The 15,382-nt window shown below is 49.8% G+C and overlaps 1 protein-coding gene across 14 annotated transcripts in view; it reads left to right on the top strand.

Moving 5' to 3' along the window:
- Sfswap (splicing factor SWAP) overlaps positions 1-15,113 on the top strand; it is a 70,154-nt gene extending 55,041 nt beyond the window's left edge. For 7 of the 14 annotated variants that reach the window (XM_011240841.3, XM_030254434.1, XM_006504303.4 and 4 more), the window contains 5 exons: positions 3,198-3,350; positions 4,409-4,534; positions 13,370-13,543; positions 14,205-14,277; positions 14,731-15,113. In XM_011240841.3, coding sequence (XP_011239143.1) covers positions 3,198-3,350; positions 4,409-4,534; positions 13,370-13,543; positions 14,205-14,277; positions 14,731-14,796 — 592 coding nt within the window. In that variant the 3' untranslated portion in view covers positions 14,797-15,113. The remainder of the gene's footprint in view (positions 1-3,197; positions 3,351-4,408; positions 4,535-13,369; positions 13,544-14,204; positions 14,278-14,730) is intronic. The other 7 variants (NM_172276.3, NM_001359952.1, XM_017320872.1 and 4 more) reach the window with 2 other exon arrangements.
- The last annotated feature ends 269 nt before the right edge of the window (positions 15,114-15,382 follow it).

Here is a 15,382-nt window from a genome sequence, read left to right on the forward strand (position 1 = left end):
CAAGCCTGCGGTTGACAAGTGTCTGATCTGTCTTCGTGGGGGTAGGTTTGTCCTCATGGAGAGCCTTCAGCTCTAGTTCTTGGAAGTGCAACGTTCTGAACTGTTAACTGCACATGCAGGAACCGCGATATTTCTTAGAAAAATGAACAGGTTTGCTGTCATGCTTTATTTATTTATTTATTTATTTATTTATTTATTTATTTATTTATTAGCACACTCAGAATTTGTGTTCCAGATCCAAACTACAGAGCTATACCAACCCATCATCTCACGCTGGCCAGTCAGTTCTCCCTGGTTTCCTGTACTCCAGGGTTCAGACAAGGGAAGAACAATTCCCTCATGACTCCCAGGCCTTGAGCCATAGAGAGGGTTCCCAGCCCTGGCTCGCTGTGTTCATCTCAGTGTGTGGCATGAAGACTGCCACTGACCTCTTCTTACCTGTCCTCTGCCTGTCCAACCTGAGTTTGCAGTAGACTTAGATTTGCATATTTTATACAGGTGCATTATTTATAACACTTTACATCTTAGTGTCTACAGGTCCAAGGAACAAAACCCTACTACTTAGTCTAATTCTCAGTTAAAAGACAAAATGAAGCTGAAATTTTTCTGGCCATTATTTCGTCTCAATTTGACCTTCAGTGAAAATGTTTTACAGTGTCAAGGCTGGTTATTCTCAAAGCCCCCAAACGTTTCGGTGGCTGAGGGAGGATCAGAAAAGAGGCTTTTGGTTCTATCTGGTTAAATAACACAGGTACTTTACCTCGGGAGATAAGTCCATCGCTAGTGTTTGGTTTTACAGTTTAGATAGAATACCAAGACAAGGCTTGCTGCAGAGTAAGTGATTTACACAGCACTCTTAGCTGCTGTCTGTCCACACAACACCGAGAGCTGGAACGGGCCCTTGGAAGGCACAGTCCCTGGCTGCATGGCAGGCCTCAGCCTCAATCCTCTTTATGGGATAGGGTCATGTTGCCCACTGCAGGCCCTGCAGCGCTCTCGTTCCCAGGATGGAAGCAGCTGGAAAGCCATGGTTATGGAAGGGGAAGTAGCCATGCCTATGCTCCGGGCACCCAGACCGAGGCAGGAGAAGTAAGCATGTCTTGTGCCAGCCTGCCGTACATACTAAGACAGAAAAACACCAAGTAGAAGGTTGCAGTTGTGGCTGAAGCAAGAGAGCAGGCTCCATATTACTATGAGCTGTTGACATTCTAACCATAGTGAAGAAAGTGCTGGTGATGCTGTCATTATCTTGTCTTTAGCCATCCTTTCAGGTAGAGGAACCCATTACCATGGTAACATCTACAATAGGCCTTCCTTGCCAGACTTATTTTTCAGGCCTGACACAGCCTAAGTGGTCATTTTTAAATGACTGCCAGCTCAAAGTAAAATGCTGCAGTTGTTGGCATCCTCCTGTGGTAGCATACTGCAACTGAAATGCCTAATCTTCCCTATACTAAGTGGCTCTGGTCCCACATAAAATGCAGGACAGTCTGATTTTCGTTTACTGTGTGATGTGCTCGTAGGACAGAAGCTTTGCTTACTCCATATGTCTAAACTGTAGGTGGCTTTGGATCTGCAAAGGCAAGTTCTCCACAATAAAACTCTTCAGTTTCGTAACTCAGTCCCTCAGAAAGCATGGTGGTTCTGAGGATCTGGGTCAGCACTGACCCAAGGGTAGATGTTGTCCACGGTGCGGCTCCTGCTCGCCCTTGTACTGGGTACAGCTTTCAGTCTCACTGAAGTGAGGCAGCAGGCACGCAGGTAAATCATGTGTAATGGTGTGGGTCACTGCACTGCCTTACACCAGGGATGCATGAAGGCATGCTTACCTGCTAACTTCTGAAGTCATTTCCCCTTAGTGTTCAAGTGTTGAGCTGAGTGTCTGAACACCAGCCATTGGAGAGGATCTGCTTGATAAAGACATTCTTTAAGGAGAACTCCATAAATTCCTTCAAATGAGGGAGGGGTGCAAGGTAATGGGACTTTGTTTGACTTTGCTAGTTCCATTTAGCATTTGGTAAGAAAGCTGGCAGTGGTGGCACACACTTTTATTCCCAGCAATCTGGAGGCAGAACAAGTTCCAGGACAGTCAAGACTACACAGAGAAAAAAAAAAAAACAAAAACAAAAGAAGCAAACAAAATAGCCACGAAGAACTTGTACAGGCATTGAGGTTCTATAACATTGACATTCTATTTTAGTTTTAAATTGTTGAGTCTTTTACTATCCGTTTCCCAATGGTAAACTATAACAAACTAGAAAAGGAAATTTAACCCCCAAAACTGTCTTTTAAAGGAAGAAAGGGTATGGTTAGAACTTCTGTATTCCTGTGGGTATAGGTGATAGTTTTATGTTGGGGTGACCTGTGGCCAAGCTAGGAAAGGCTCAGATACCTGCTCTTATCAATGCCAAACCTGTGAATGGTATAAACAGAGGGGAGCTTGGCCCCAGTGCAGTTAACCTTCACAGCTGTAGCCAGTTCCTGGTGGGTTAGATCCACAGCCTGGCTGCCGAGTCACTGTTGATGTCCCACAGCTGTGAGAAGCCAGAGCAGGGAGAGGAGCAGTAGAAGTGGTTGGTGTGGGTGCAGACACTGGCATCCGGACAATAGTTTGGAGTTTTATCGTTAAAAATTTCCTGCTTCCGAGAGCAAAGCATTGTGGTCGTTCAGAAAGGGATGTCTTTGTTGCACTGTGCCTGGAAGTTTTAAATTCAGACCAGTTTGTCTTCTTTAAGAAGGCCTGTGGTGACATCACACTACTGATTTACTCGTAGGCTGAAATTCCTGGCTCTTGCCCTGTCCTGGCGTCAATATTAAGAGCCTGGTTAACAAAATTAAAAGCATTAAGGCTTACTTAATTAAAGTGAAACCCACAGAATTACTGGCTGTTATTTGGTGCCCTGTTCTGAGCAGGGCTTCCTTCCCAGAAGAGTTGCACTCTACTGGGAACAGCCACTGTGTTCTGAAAAATTCTTAATACTAATGGCCACTGCAAAACCGTATTGTACTTCAACGTTTTGAATCTGCAGGCATTTAAAACTAACTTATTTTTCCTAATTGTTGAGTTTATTGTAGAATTCTATGCTAAGCATCCATAGGTGCTAAAGCTTTGAGTGAGCGGAGCTTTCTCATGGCTCTGGTAGCACCCAGCCCGGCACATTTCATTCTGAATGTGAAGTATGTGCCTCCGACCGCAGGCCCTCAGCCTCCCCAGGGATCTTGAGTGTGGAGCCTTGTCCCAGCAGCTCGGCAGTGGCGGCAGCACAGCAGGAGAGTTCTCAGGCAGCCTCGGCCTCGAGCAGCTTTGACTCCTGGAGCTCTTTTGAGGGGAAACCTGGTAAACCGTCAAGGTGTCTGACTGCCCCCACCTCTGTAGTCTGTGTAGCCTAGGGAAGGTCTGGGGAGGCACGCCACCTAGACCAGCCCAGCTGGAGAGGCCAGCATGGGCTCATGGGGACCAGGATGTGGCCAAAACTTGATTCCTGAACAACTGTGTGTTGTTTTTATTGGGAGGGAGGAATTCATTCTGCTTAGAATGATTCAATGAAGAACTTTTTCAAATTTTGAAATCAAACTGCTCTCTTAATACTGTTTTTGAGTAGGTTGTCATGGAAACTGAACAAAGAGAGTTCGGGTTTGGGAGGGCTTTTTTCCCCCTAAATTTCTGCTTACTGCACATTTTCCTGAAATAGCAGATGGTCGGAGAACATAAAAGTCTCAAGCCATTGTTGAGGAGCCCTTTATTAAGGACCTCCAGGCTCACAAAGGGTGAGAGGGACTTGAGGGTCTGTCTTGCTATTTGTGGAGTATATCCTGGCATGAATCAAAATTTTAAAAGTATAAGTATTCTTAGATTTTTTTTATCCATGAAACCTCCCATAGACTTAAAGTAGTCAGACTGTCACGAGGGTATCATGTTTTGAGCAGGTGCAGGGTTTGGGCTTCATGCCAGTGGGTCTGCAGTATGGTCCTGATGCCTCCTGCCCCTCATCTCAGGTCCTTGGCCTGAGATGAGTAACAGGAGGAATGGCATGGTGCAGCCTGCAGTTCTTAGCTTCTCAACCTTTAGTTTCTCCCTACTGCCAGTATCTGGGCGCCTTTCCCTGCCTGAGCATAGGAATGGATTTGGGGAGTTGAAAGTCCCAGGCTGGGAGAGAGCACAAGGCAGGAACAGGGAGGCTCAAGCCGCAGCCTCCTGAAGAGCTGAGCCTTACTGTAGTGCAGGCAGGGGTGGGGAGAGGTGCTGTACCTCCAAGCTGGTGTCAGGATGCACAGCCTCTAAAGATGCAGGGCCCATCTGCGCAGCCTGCATCTCAGACTGAGGTCTCTTTCACCTCATGCTAGGGAGGTGCACACCACACAGACCAGGCCTCAGACAGAGCTAAACTCTACCTTGTTGTCTGTCTAGGTCACGGTCTCGGTCCCCAAGAAGGAGAGCTCACTCTCCTGAGAGACGGCGGGAAGAAAGGAGTGTCCCTACAGCCTACCGGATGAGCGGCAGCCCTGGGGTCAGCAGGAAAAGGACCCGTTCCAGGTAGGCTACCATGTCTCACAGGGAAAAACATGTCTGAAATCTTGGTGTCTGTCACCTGTGTGAAAGAGTCACAGATAATGAAAGGGTGCAGTCCCTTTCTTCAGTAGGGCTGTCTCTTGGGATCATGTGGGTTCCAGGGCACAGTGTGTCCATGCCTGTGGAACCCTCACATGGCTTTTCTCTGGACCCTGCTCTTCCTTAACACTAACCCAGGGCCCTTGCTGTCTCTGCTGGATCTACCCCAGTCCCTCCCAGCTGTCTTCAGGGAACAGGGGTCAACTAGGAAAATATAAACATCTTTTCTCAGTGTCCTGCTTTGTCTCCAGTAATGACCACTGGAGCCTAGGTGCTGTGTGATGGAGCAGGGCAAAGAATAGATCCAGGCTGTGACTCTGGATCACTTCTGTATCCATTGTAAGGAGAACAGGGAGGTCAGCCAAAATGGTTATAGAGCCACTAAATTTGAACCTAGCTCCTGGTAGCCAGGGACACCCTTTTACCCTATGAGCCATAGTTCACTTAGAGCTCTAGAACTTTCTCTGGCTCTTGTCTAACTTTGGGAAACCTATGTACACTCTGTGGTACCTGCTTCTGTTGGCTGTGTTGATCCCCTTGCATCTCTATAGCGCATTGCCTGAGTAAATCAGCTTATAGAGAGTGAGGGGTTATTTTGATCAGCTTTGGGGGCCTCTGTATGTTAGTCCTGTTGCTTTGGGCCTGTGCTGAGGCAGTAAATTGTTGTCGGAGCACGTTAGGGCCAAAAGCCTAAAGGTTGATCCCTCTGCAGGGGGCATGTCCCTAGTGACCTACCACCTTCCACTAGGTCCCTCTTGAAGGTACTAGTCCCTCCCTGGAGCAGCCCTCTAGAGACCAAGTGGTTTATGTATAGGCTTTTGGAAGATGTTGGAAATCTAGACTCTGGCTGCAGTGGGGGCCGCCACTCCATGGGAGCAATGTTTCCAGTATGAGTGCTGCCCTGGAGCGTCTTCCTCTGTTTCCAACAATAGTGAGTGTCACCTAAGGGCTCGCTCTAGTTCCCAGTTGGACAGGAGTTGTCATGGGAAAAAACAGCCAGAAAGGGCTAGAATCTGTGGGAGGCAAACCCAGGATTACAGATAAACCGTGGACTTGGGGCCCCAGCTATTGCCCATTGCCCACAATGCTGCCTAGAGGACATGGGTAGAGTAGGGGCAGCCTAAGGTGAAGGAGCACAAACCAGCCTGCTAGCTGGTCACAGGCAGCCTGTTGACTGGGGAAGGAGATCATTCTCTGTTACCTGAGAAGCCAGCAGAAGAACATGAGGCTGATGAGTTTTAGCAAAGGGTTGCAATACAAGTTCACATTTATAAATTACATTCCAGCCTCCATAATCCTACCAGCTACTGCAACACACAGGATTCATTCCTGAAGCAAGTGGTTTAACATTTGAAGTTCATCATCACCTTTGGTATATGTAAAGGGCATGGTCTAAAATTAATTTTTACAGCAAACGATCTTTCTCAACAGAAGAATTCTTGCTTTGCCCTCAAATTAACCTTTACGTTTAAAGGGAGATGATGGGAGAAGGTGGAAGAGAGCCGGTGTCCACAGTGCTGGGAGCCATCCCCATCTTAGGCATAGGACTTATGAGGCCTCTGAGCCTTGTGCTCGAGCACTGTCGTCCTGAAAGGATAGGAAAAGGCAGACAGCTGAGCACTGGAGCTGCTCCACGTGCCGTGCCATCCTGTCCCGTCCTGTTCAGTCCTGTGTCAGGCACTCTCCCTCCCTCCACACTGCCATCTCAGCGGGTAGCTCTGGCCTGTGCTAATTCAGTTACTCTGATACTTGGCATCACCCAGATGGAGGATGTGCTGCTGTGCTCTTTCTGCACTATTGGACAGACTGATTATAGCTAACTAAGGGGCTTGGGGATTTTTTTTTTTCTTTTGGGTTTTGTTTTTCAAAACAGGTGGGTTTTTTGTTTTTGTTTTTGTTTTTTTCCTGTGTAGCCCTGGCTGTACTAAAACTCCCTCTGTAGACCAGGCTGGCCTCAAACTCAGAGATTTGCCTGCCTCTGCCTCCCTAGTACTGGGATCAAAGATACATGCCACCACTGCTCTGCCCACTAACTACGAGTCTTACTGTGGTACTGAGAGCACCTCACACATTCCCTCAGCTGCTCACTTGCCTGCCTGTCCTCTTCTGCTTCCCTCTGGCTCCACCCACTCCACCTCTGCTGCAAAAGAATGCAGGCCAGCAGTGCTGTGGGATCGTGGTCCTCAGCATGGAAGGAGCGCCTTAGTGATGGTGCACCTGGTCCCTCAGCTAAAGCTGCCTCTGCCCTGACCTCTGACCCAGCAGCTGACCTTCCAGTGGGCACTGAGCAAGCTCGTGAGCTCTCTTCCCAGCAGCCTTCTGCCACGGTAGTCAGTGACGGCCAGAATGGCTACCTTCTCTCCTCTGTTGTCAGCTGGCCCCTCCCTTGTCCAGCACTGCTCTGGACAGGTAGACTGTACGATTTCCTGTTCCCTTATTCTGTCTGATTGTGACAGACTCCAGGAGGCTCCAGGCCAGATGTCACATTGTTCTTCCACTGGCCGTGGTGCTCCTCAGACACCAGTGTCCAGATCCTTCCTGCCTTTCTTGCCCCAGCTCTTCCTTTTCATTTTATTTTTATCTAATTATTTATGTGCATCACATATGTGCTCGGTGCCTGCTGAGGCCAGAAGAGAAATGGAGTTACACATGGTTGTGAGCTGCTATATGGCTTTGAGAAATTGAACTCGGGGCCTCTGGAAGAGCAGTGGGTGCTCTTGCCCACTGAGTCATCTCTCCAGCCCACCCCACTTCTTGTTAGTGAGGGTTTGGAAATCAGGCTCTGAGCCTGATGCACATTTTTAAAGTGCAGTCTAGTAAGATAGAGCATAGCAGTGCCCACCTGTGACCTCGCCATTGAACAGACAGAAGATAGAGAAAGAAGCATCAAGAGATCCAGGTTATCCATAGCTGAACAAGTTCATGAGACACTGTCAAAGCAAGAACGCAGTGGCAGCATCCGCAGACAGCATGAGCGTGGACAGTGAGTCATGTTTCACTAGAGCCCACGGATTTCCACTGTTGTCACCAGGATGCCCTGGTGTGGTACTGAAGGAGGGAAGGAACGTAGGAATGGCTTCTTGCCACTGCACTCCTGCTACAAAGCACCGCATCTGGCATAGCATCTGAAGTTAACGGCTGAAAGGCTCTCGGTGTGCTCCAAGTGTTACTCATTCAAGGTGACCTTGGAAAATGAGAGGATGTGCCTTACAGTTCCTCCAACAACCAGGAAAACATAGCTGGAAAGCAAACAGGGTGGGGATGGCACCTGCTGCCAAGCCTACCAGCCTGGGTGTGATCCCTGAAACCCACGTGTTAGAAGAGAGAACGACCCCCACAATCTGACCCCCACGTGTGGGCCTTGGCGTGCACGCACACACACACAAACAAGTATGTACGTGCACACACAAAATAAGTAAATATAAATGTCTTAGAGGGTGAGAGGAAGCCAAGGGTAGTACACACAGAGACAGAGGCCAGCCTGGTACACATAGTTCAGGACAGTCAGCCTACAGTAGTGAGACCCTGTCTCAAAACCCCCCCCCCCCCAAAAAAAAGTTTTTAAGTAAATGAATAAAAGCTAAGAGGATATAAAACATTAAAAATACTTCATTCAAAAGAAAATAGCAGATCAGGAAAGGAAAGGAAAACAAAGGAGGAAGAGGGTAGGTGATAAGCAGGTCAGGCAGGTCCTAGGCTTGTTTATAAAGAGGTGGCTTTGGAGCCTTGGGGGTGTGAGCAGTGCTAGGGATGAAGCCAAGGCCTCTCGTAGCTAAACAAAGCTCTCTACCGTGGACCTGTAACCCCACTTTATGAGAGACAGTTTAGGGCTTGGGCTAGCTCAGTTGGTAGGGGACTCAAGACCTTGGCTCAGTCTTGGGCATAAACAGAGCCTACCTTTAGGAAGGTGTTAAGTGGGGGCAGCAGGAGCAGAGGGGTCATCTCTGCTACATGGCCAGTTTGAAGCTAGCCTGGGCTAAGTGGAACTTTTGACTAAAAAAAAAGACACTTTAAAAATAAATATACTGGGGCTGGAGAGATGGCTCAGCGGTTAAGAGTACTGACTGCTCTCCCAAAGGTCCTGAGTTCAAATCTCAGCAACCACATGGTGGCTCACAACCATCTGTAATGAGATCTGACGCCCTCTTTATGGTGTGTCTGAAGACAGCTACAGTGTACTTACATATAATAAATAAATCATTATACACACACACACACACTCTCTAACAGATCTTAAAAGGCAAGGAAGATGTACTTCTCCGTTCTCATGGCAAGTAGGTGACAGCTAACTCTGAGGCAGGTGTTTTGTCATTGAGATGTGATGTTCAAAGTGTGCAAAGTGCAACAATGGCTCTTCAGTGCTTGGGAGAGTGACAATAGGATACAGTGAAAGCAGATAGACACAGAGACTTGCAGCCACGGCCAGTGGCCCAGGGGCACAGCACTGACCAGGACAGTGGTGCAGTGTGTCAGAGACCTGAGACAACAGTATGGAAAGCCATGGGTGGGTTTACAGCACACCCCACGCACACCTGCTGAGAGAAGCAGTCGTTGAGAAAGAGTCAGCCATGCCTGGAAGTGTGGAACGTGGAAGCATGGCCTTTCTTCCGTGCCGGTGCCAGCTAGAAAAGACATCGCTTTCTCTAATGTCTGCATTATACTCCAAGAGGAAGGCAGTGCCGGAGTGTGGCCAGACGTGTAAATGGATAATAAGGAAATTCATTCTTTCTGAGAGATGGACAGAGTCCCAAACTGACAGGAGGCCATCATTTGATTGGTTCCTCATCTGTTTAGGAAAATCCAGTTTAGGAAATGGAATTTACATCTTGGAACCTTGCTCCTAGTTCCAACCTGTTTTTCCCTGTGAATCCAGTATGCAGGAATCAGGTAACCACTCACTCATCCACCTTCTCAGTGGAGAGATGGGCGCTGCCCACTCACCTCCAACCATATTGACTAATCCATAAGCCGGCAAGGATGCTGTGTGGATTCGTGGTCACAGACCAGTACTCTGAGAAACAGCCTCTCCTCAACTCTAGCAAATGGTACTGCTCACAGCTCTTGTCCTGTGCTCTGTGGATCCAACCAACCCTAGGCCTTCTGAGACCATGACAGTCAAAGAACAAAGGTGGAGTTCTTTGACCTCCTAGATCTCCGTGGCAGGAGAAGTCGAGCTTCATGCTGAAGCACTGACCGTGACACCCTCGGAGCCCACACTGCAGTCTGGGCCTGTGGCTAGACCACAGCACTGAAGCACTGACCGTGACACCCTCGGAGCCCACACTGCAGCCTGGGCCTGTGGCTAGACCACAGCACTGAAGCACTGACCGTGACACCCTCGGAGCCCACACTGCAGCCTGGGCCTGTGGCTAGACCACAGCACTGAAGCAGTTCAGGGGGACTGGAGAGTTCTCCAGTGAAACCTGCTCAGCCTACTGGACACTGCAATGAGAAAGAACAAACTACACATGTTAGTTCAGTTTAGATCAGCGTCTAAATGCACAAGCCAGAACCAGAAAACTGTGTGTGCCTGGGACTGCTTAAGATGGAGAGAACCCTGGTGGCTGGGGAGATGGCTCTCTCAGTAAGTACCTGCCACACAAGCAGGACGACCTGAGCTCTATCGACAGGATGTATATAAAAAGCCAGACAGGAGCCGAGCATAGTGGCGCACGCCTTTAATCCCAGCACTTGGGAGGCAGAGGCAGGTGGATTTCTGAGTTCGAGGACAGCCTGGTCTACAAAGTGAGTTCCAGGACAGCCAGGGCTACACAGAGAAACCCTGTCTCGAAAAACCAAAAAAAAAAAAAAAAAAAAGGCAGACAGATGGCATGTGCTAGAAACACCAGGACCAGGGGAACAGATAGGCTGGCCCATAGAACTCAGCAGGCAGAGTTTGAGTTTGAGCCCAGCTAGGACTCCACAGTAAGGCTCTGTCAAAACAAAACAAAATGGATAGCAACTGAAGAATGAAGTTTGTTGTCCTCTACACAAGTGTGTACACCCACCCACAAGAATATAGAAGAGACCCCACCATGGGAGGAAAATATAATATAGTCGGTGCCATTAAAGTCCAATACCTGCCTCCAGGAATAAGTAAGAGACCAAGTGGTTAGTCTCCCTGTGAAAAGACACCCACAGTTGCTTGTGTCAACACCAGAGGCCACTGATGGCACAGAGAACACATTAGCAGGGTACGCTTAGATGTTGCTGAACATGGGCAATCAGGAATAAGGGAAACACAGTGAGGTTCTGCTTTTGCTTAGTGTGAGTGGGTGAGGGTGCTTGCCAGCCCATTTTCATAGCTGCAGGCACAGCTTACAGTTTCTTACAAGTTACAGGGCACCTGCCAGACTTTATAGCTGCTCTTCTCCCCCACAGTGCACTGGGAACATTTGGTCAAGAAGCAGGAGATGTGAGGTTACCAAAACTGCACACAGGGCAGTCCTGTAAAAATAGGGACATGCCCAGTTTTACAGGAGACTCAGGAACACCACAGAACCCCACACAGAGTGGTGAGTGGTTGGTTCCTACAGAGCAGCGGTCACGATTGACTGTGAAGAGTGGCATAGGCTGGAAAGTATAACGAGAGAATGTTCCAGAACAACGGGCTGCAGTGTTGCTTTGACAACTCAGCAACAGCACAGAGGGCCAAGTTGCAAAGTGCACCTCAGCAACTTCAGAAGTGAGCAGACTGCTTCGCTCCTGCAAAAGCTTGACTTCTTCCTGTGTGAGGTCAGACTGTTAAGATTAAACTGGGCCTGGTGAGATGGCTCAGCAAGTAAAGCGCTTTGTTGTGCAAGCCTGGCAGCCTGTGTTTGATTCCCCAGGAGTCATGAAAGGGTGGAAGAATGGGAGAACCATCCACTGGCATCCTCTGACCTCCATATTTGCTCTCAAATGTGTATGTGCACATGCACACGCCCCGCCTCCGCCCCCCCCCCCCACACACACACACACACACACTAAACCAAGTTCACAGTTGTGAGGAAGCCATTCACTCTTGAGCTACACAGCCGTGCCATCCTGGGCTATCTGCTCTGAAACCCAGCTCATCTGTGTACACAGACACTCCAGCCCAGCAGCTCTCCCTACATGTGCCTGGTATCTGAACCATTTCCACTCAGAGCCATGTCTTCTTGCCAAAGGTCACCAGGCTGCCACCCATAGCTCCATCCTAGGGACACTGCCTTCTAGGAGCTAAATCTCAATCACAAGCTGTTGCCCTTCTGGACTTCGGGTATAACTGAAGCTGTGCTGGACTCTGAGGCAGCTGTGCTCCTCAGGCCCGGCAGGCTGCTCTTACCTAGGTGATGCACAGAAAGCCAGGCTGGAACACTGGTTGGGATGACACTGCTGGCCTCACAAGGGCCTCTGCTGAGACTGCTGCCTGTACTGAGCTCACTGGCCCACTGCTAGTGCTTGTCAGTCTATAAACCCCTGTGGGCACTGGAGTTGACTATGGGGTATGGCGCATCTGTGGAGTGTCCATGCCACAGACCCCAAACATAGCTTCTCATTAGGCAGGAACATTTTTGCATCACAGCACCAAAGAAATATAGGGGTATCACATAGTCTAATACAACACAGGGTGCCACCCAGTGTAACAGTGGCTGTGTGGACAGGCTTTGGAGGGCTTCCTGGAGGAGAGAAGGCTGGGCCAGTTTGGGAAGGGCCTCTGTGATTCCTCTGCAGACCTAAATACCATGGGGTTGAGGGTTGGTGGTGATCACAGGATAGAAATGGCTGACGATGATTGGTTAATCACACTGGTTAGTGTTCCTGTGGACACACTGTGAAGTAAATATACTGCTGAGCAGGAAGGCTGCCTGGTGATGTTCTGCAGCCCAGGAGGGAGGGAAGAGCCCTAGGAGTCAGTGATAAATCTGCAGAGCATCTCAGAACAGACACGGTGGGAGGTGGCATGCAAGCTGGCTGTGGCACCATCCTGTGTGCTGGGGGTGCGTCCTCCCAATCTGCCCACTGTTCATGTGTGTGAAGATCTGTACATGGTAGACACAGCTAGGCAAGGAAGGAAGGAGTAGAATGGGGCCGGATGGGCTTGGGAGCCCTGTCCTGCAATGTGAGTGAGGCAGTGGTCAGAGCTAAGCTGATAGGGTGGATATCAGACACTCCGGGAATGACCCAGGCTGCCTCCTGTGTTTTCAGCAGATGAAACTCATGTCTCCAGGATTGGGCTGATAATTTCCTATCGTGTGGCATGAATGAGAAAGCGGTACAGACTTTTCCTAGAGGCTTTTCTTTGGTGGTTATCTTGGTAGTTTTAATGCAAATAGATTGTTCGTCGTACATTAAATGCCAGGCATTTCCCTAGAACTAAGCTTCCTCTGTGCCGAGGCTGGCTTCTGCGCGCTTGTTTTAACACCCAGGCCTCTGTGGATGCACAGGCTCAGTTGACTGAAGGATTGCAGCTGTCGAAGGCATGCATATGAGGCTAGAGGTGTACTCAGTAAAGTACTTGTCCTGCATGCGTGATGGTCTGGATTCAATCTGCCTGTACCACACAAACCAATCACAATTGTGCATCCTGTAATCCCAGGACTCAGGAGGTGGAAGAAGGAAGATCAGGAGTTTATTTATGGTCCTCCTCAGCTTCATAGTTAGTTCAAAGCCATCCCAGAATATATGTCTTCAAAAGACAAAAAAAGGTCTCGTGTGTGGAGGGGCCCCTTGACACCAATTGAGACTGCCCTCTTGTCGAGCACTCCATGTACCCTGACAAGAGCACTTCTCTTTCAGAAGTCCCCACGAGAAGAAGAAGAAACGGCGCTCACGGTCTCGCACCAAAGCCAAGGCCCGGTCGCAGTCAACATCCCCGAGTAAACAGGCCGCACAGCGTCCCTCGGCCCACTCAGCCCACTCGGCCAGCATCTCTCCTGTGGAGAGCCGAGGTTCCTCCCAGGAACGCTCCAGGTAACTGTGACTTCTGGAAAGAGCAAGGGAGGGCAGTGAGGCCTGGAGCACTGTGAGGGCCTCCACCAATCCCCACCACTGGGTGTCCTGACCTCAGACAGGAGCATATGGGGACAGCTCCCCAACCCATGCCTTACTGGGCATCCAGACTCCTTCCTCGGGGAAAAGAGCTCCCGAGGGGCCATGCAGGACTCAGTGACAAACGGGATCAAGGACTTATTCCTGTTGGGATTGCCTTCAAGTCTGGGAATCTGGAGTGGTCCATGGCTGCTCGGTGAGGAACACAGCTCACCTGAGGGTCAGCATCTGAAAGGCCACATCCTAGAGGGAGTGTAGAGAGCCCCAGCCGCTCTGAGGTGGTGGGTGCTGTCCCATCCACAGAAGCTTCCATGGGAACCAAAAGCCACTGATGCTGTTGTCCTGGTCCTGGTGGCCTTGCTGTAGGTGCCTTTCCTCTTGCAAGCATCTGTGGACTGCTAGGGTTAATGTTAGATTTCACTGTATGAGGCCCTTGAAGTGGGTATACAAGTGCATGCCCCTGAGATAGGAAGGTGGCCCAGTGGGGGCAAATGCTCACCACGTAAGCTGTACTCTACAGGACATGGGAACTGCTCTTCAGATTCTGGGGGTATCTGAGCCTCCATTCTTTCCTCTGCATTAGGGGGGTTTCTCAGGAAAAAGATGGCCAGATCTCCTCAGCAATCGTCTCCTCTGTGCAGAGCAAAATAACTCAGGTAAGATGGGGTGCTCCCCTTTCCTGTCCACCTTTTACAGTGCCAGTTTTCCTCCTCGCTCACCCCTTGTTTCACAATTACTGACCCTGTCAAAATCTATTGGCTGGCCACGGCCAAGCACTAGGTCAGAGCCTAGTAGGAAGGAGAAGAAATCACCTCCTAGGGGGCCTCATCTTCCAGAGGAAGCTCATGTCCTTGTGGGGTTGCCATGCTGTGGAGTCTTGACTCTCCACTGGTGACAGACACATCCTAGGCCCTGCTTGTACCCTCAGGCCACATGGGGTCACAGCCCTGGGAGATTGGTCCCTGTATGGCCTGCAAAGGATTCGAAGCTGCATACGTTACTCAAGGGCATGGCTTGGCTGCTGGAAGCTCTGCCTCCTGTCCTCACCATGGCCCCTTACGAATCTGGTCAGCAGGAGGCTCAGGTCTCCTTCATGTCTTCCCACACAGGATCTCATGGCCAAAGTAAGAGCAATGCTCGCAGCTTCAAAAAACCTGCAAACCAGTGCATCCTGAGACGGCAGCCCCGGAGCAGCCCCCGGCGAACAGCACGGCTGTGGCCCTGGCTGTGGCCACAGGTGCTGGGCTACTGCTCAGAGCAGCCACAGTCCAGACGTCAGAAGCTGAGCTGTGAGCTCTGCCGACCTACATGCAGCTATCCAGGTTCTCCAGCCCGACTCCTGGGTCAGTCAGTGGCTTTTGTAAATTTTTGGTGACATTTTCTGTTTCAGATTTTTGACCAGCAGTCTCTACCTGTATATATGTAAATATATCATGTTTCTGTGAAAATGTATTATCAAATAAAATGGGAAGAACAGCTTTTCTAGCTAGCAGCCTGGGGCTCTCCTTCTTCAGTGTGTCTGTCACGTACTGTGCCTGCTTGTGGGAAAGCGGGCGTTCCTCCAACAGTGCCTTCTCCGTGCCTTCGGGAAGGGGCGTGCCCCAGGATGTCCCAGCTGTGCCCCTGAGGCCTCTGCCAGGCCAGCCAGCCAAAGGTCATCCTGGCATTCAGGCTCTTGACTGCCTCACGAAGACGCAGGTTTGTGTGTCCCTCCCTTCAGGATGCCTTTACTCTCGGAAGTTCTCACGTGCTAGGCACACA

Source organism: Mus musculus, chromosome 5 (genome assembly GCF_000001635.26).
Source record: "Mus musculus strain C57BL/6J chromosome 5, GRCm38.p6 C57BL/6J".
NCBI lineage: Eukaryota > Metazoa > Chordata > Mammalia > Rodentia > Muridae > Mus > Mus musculus.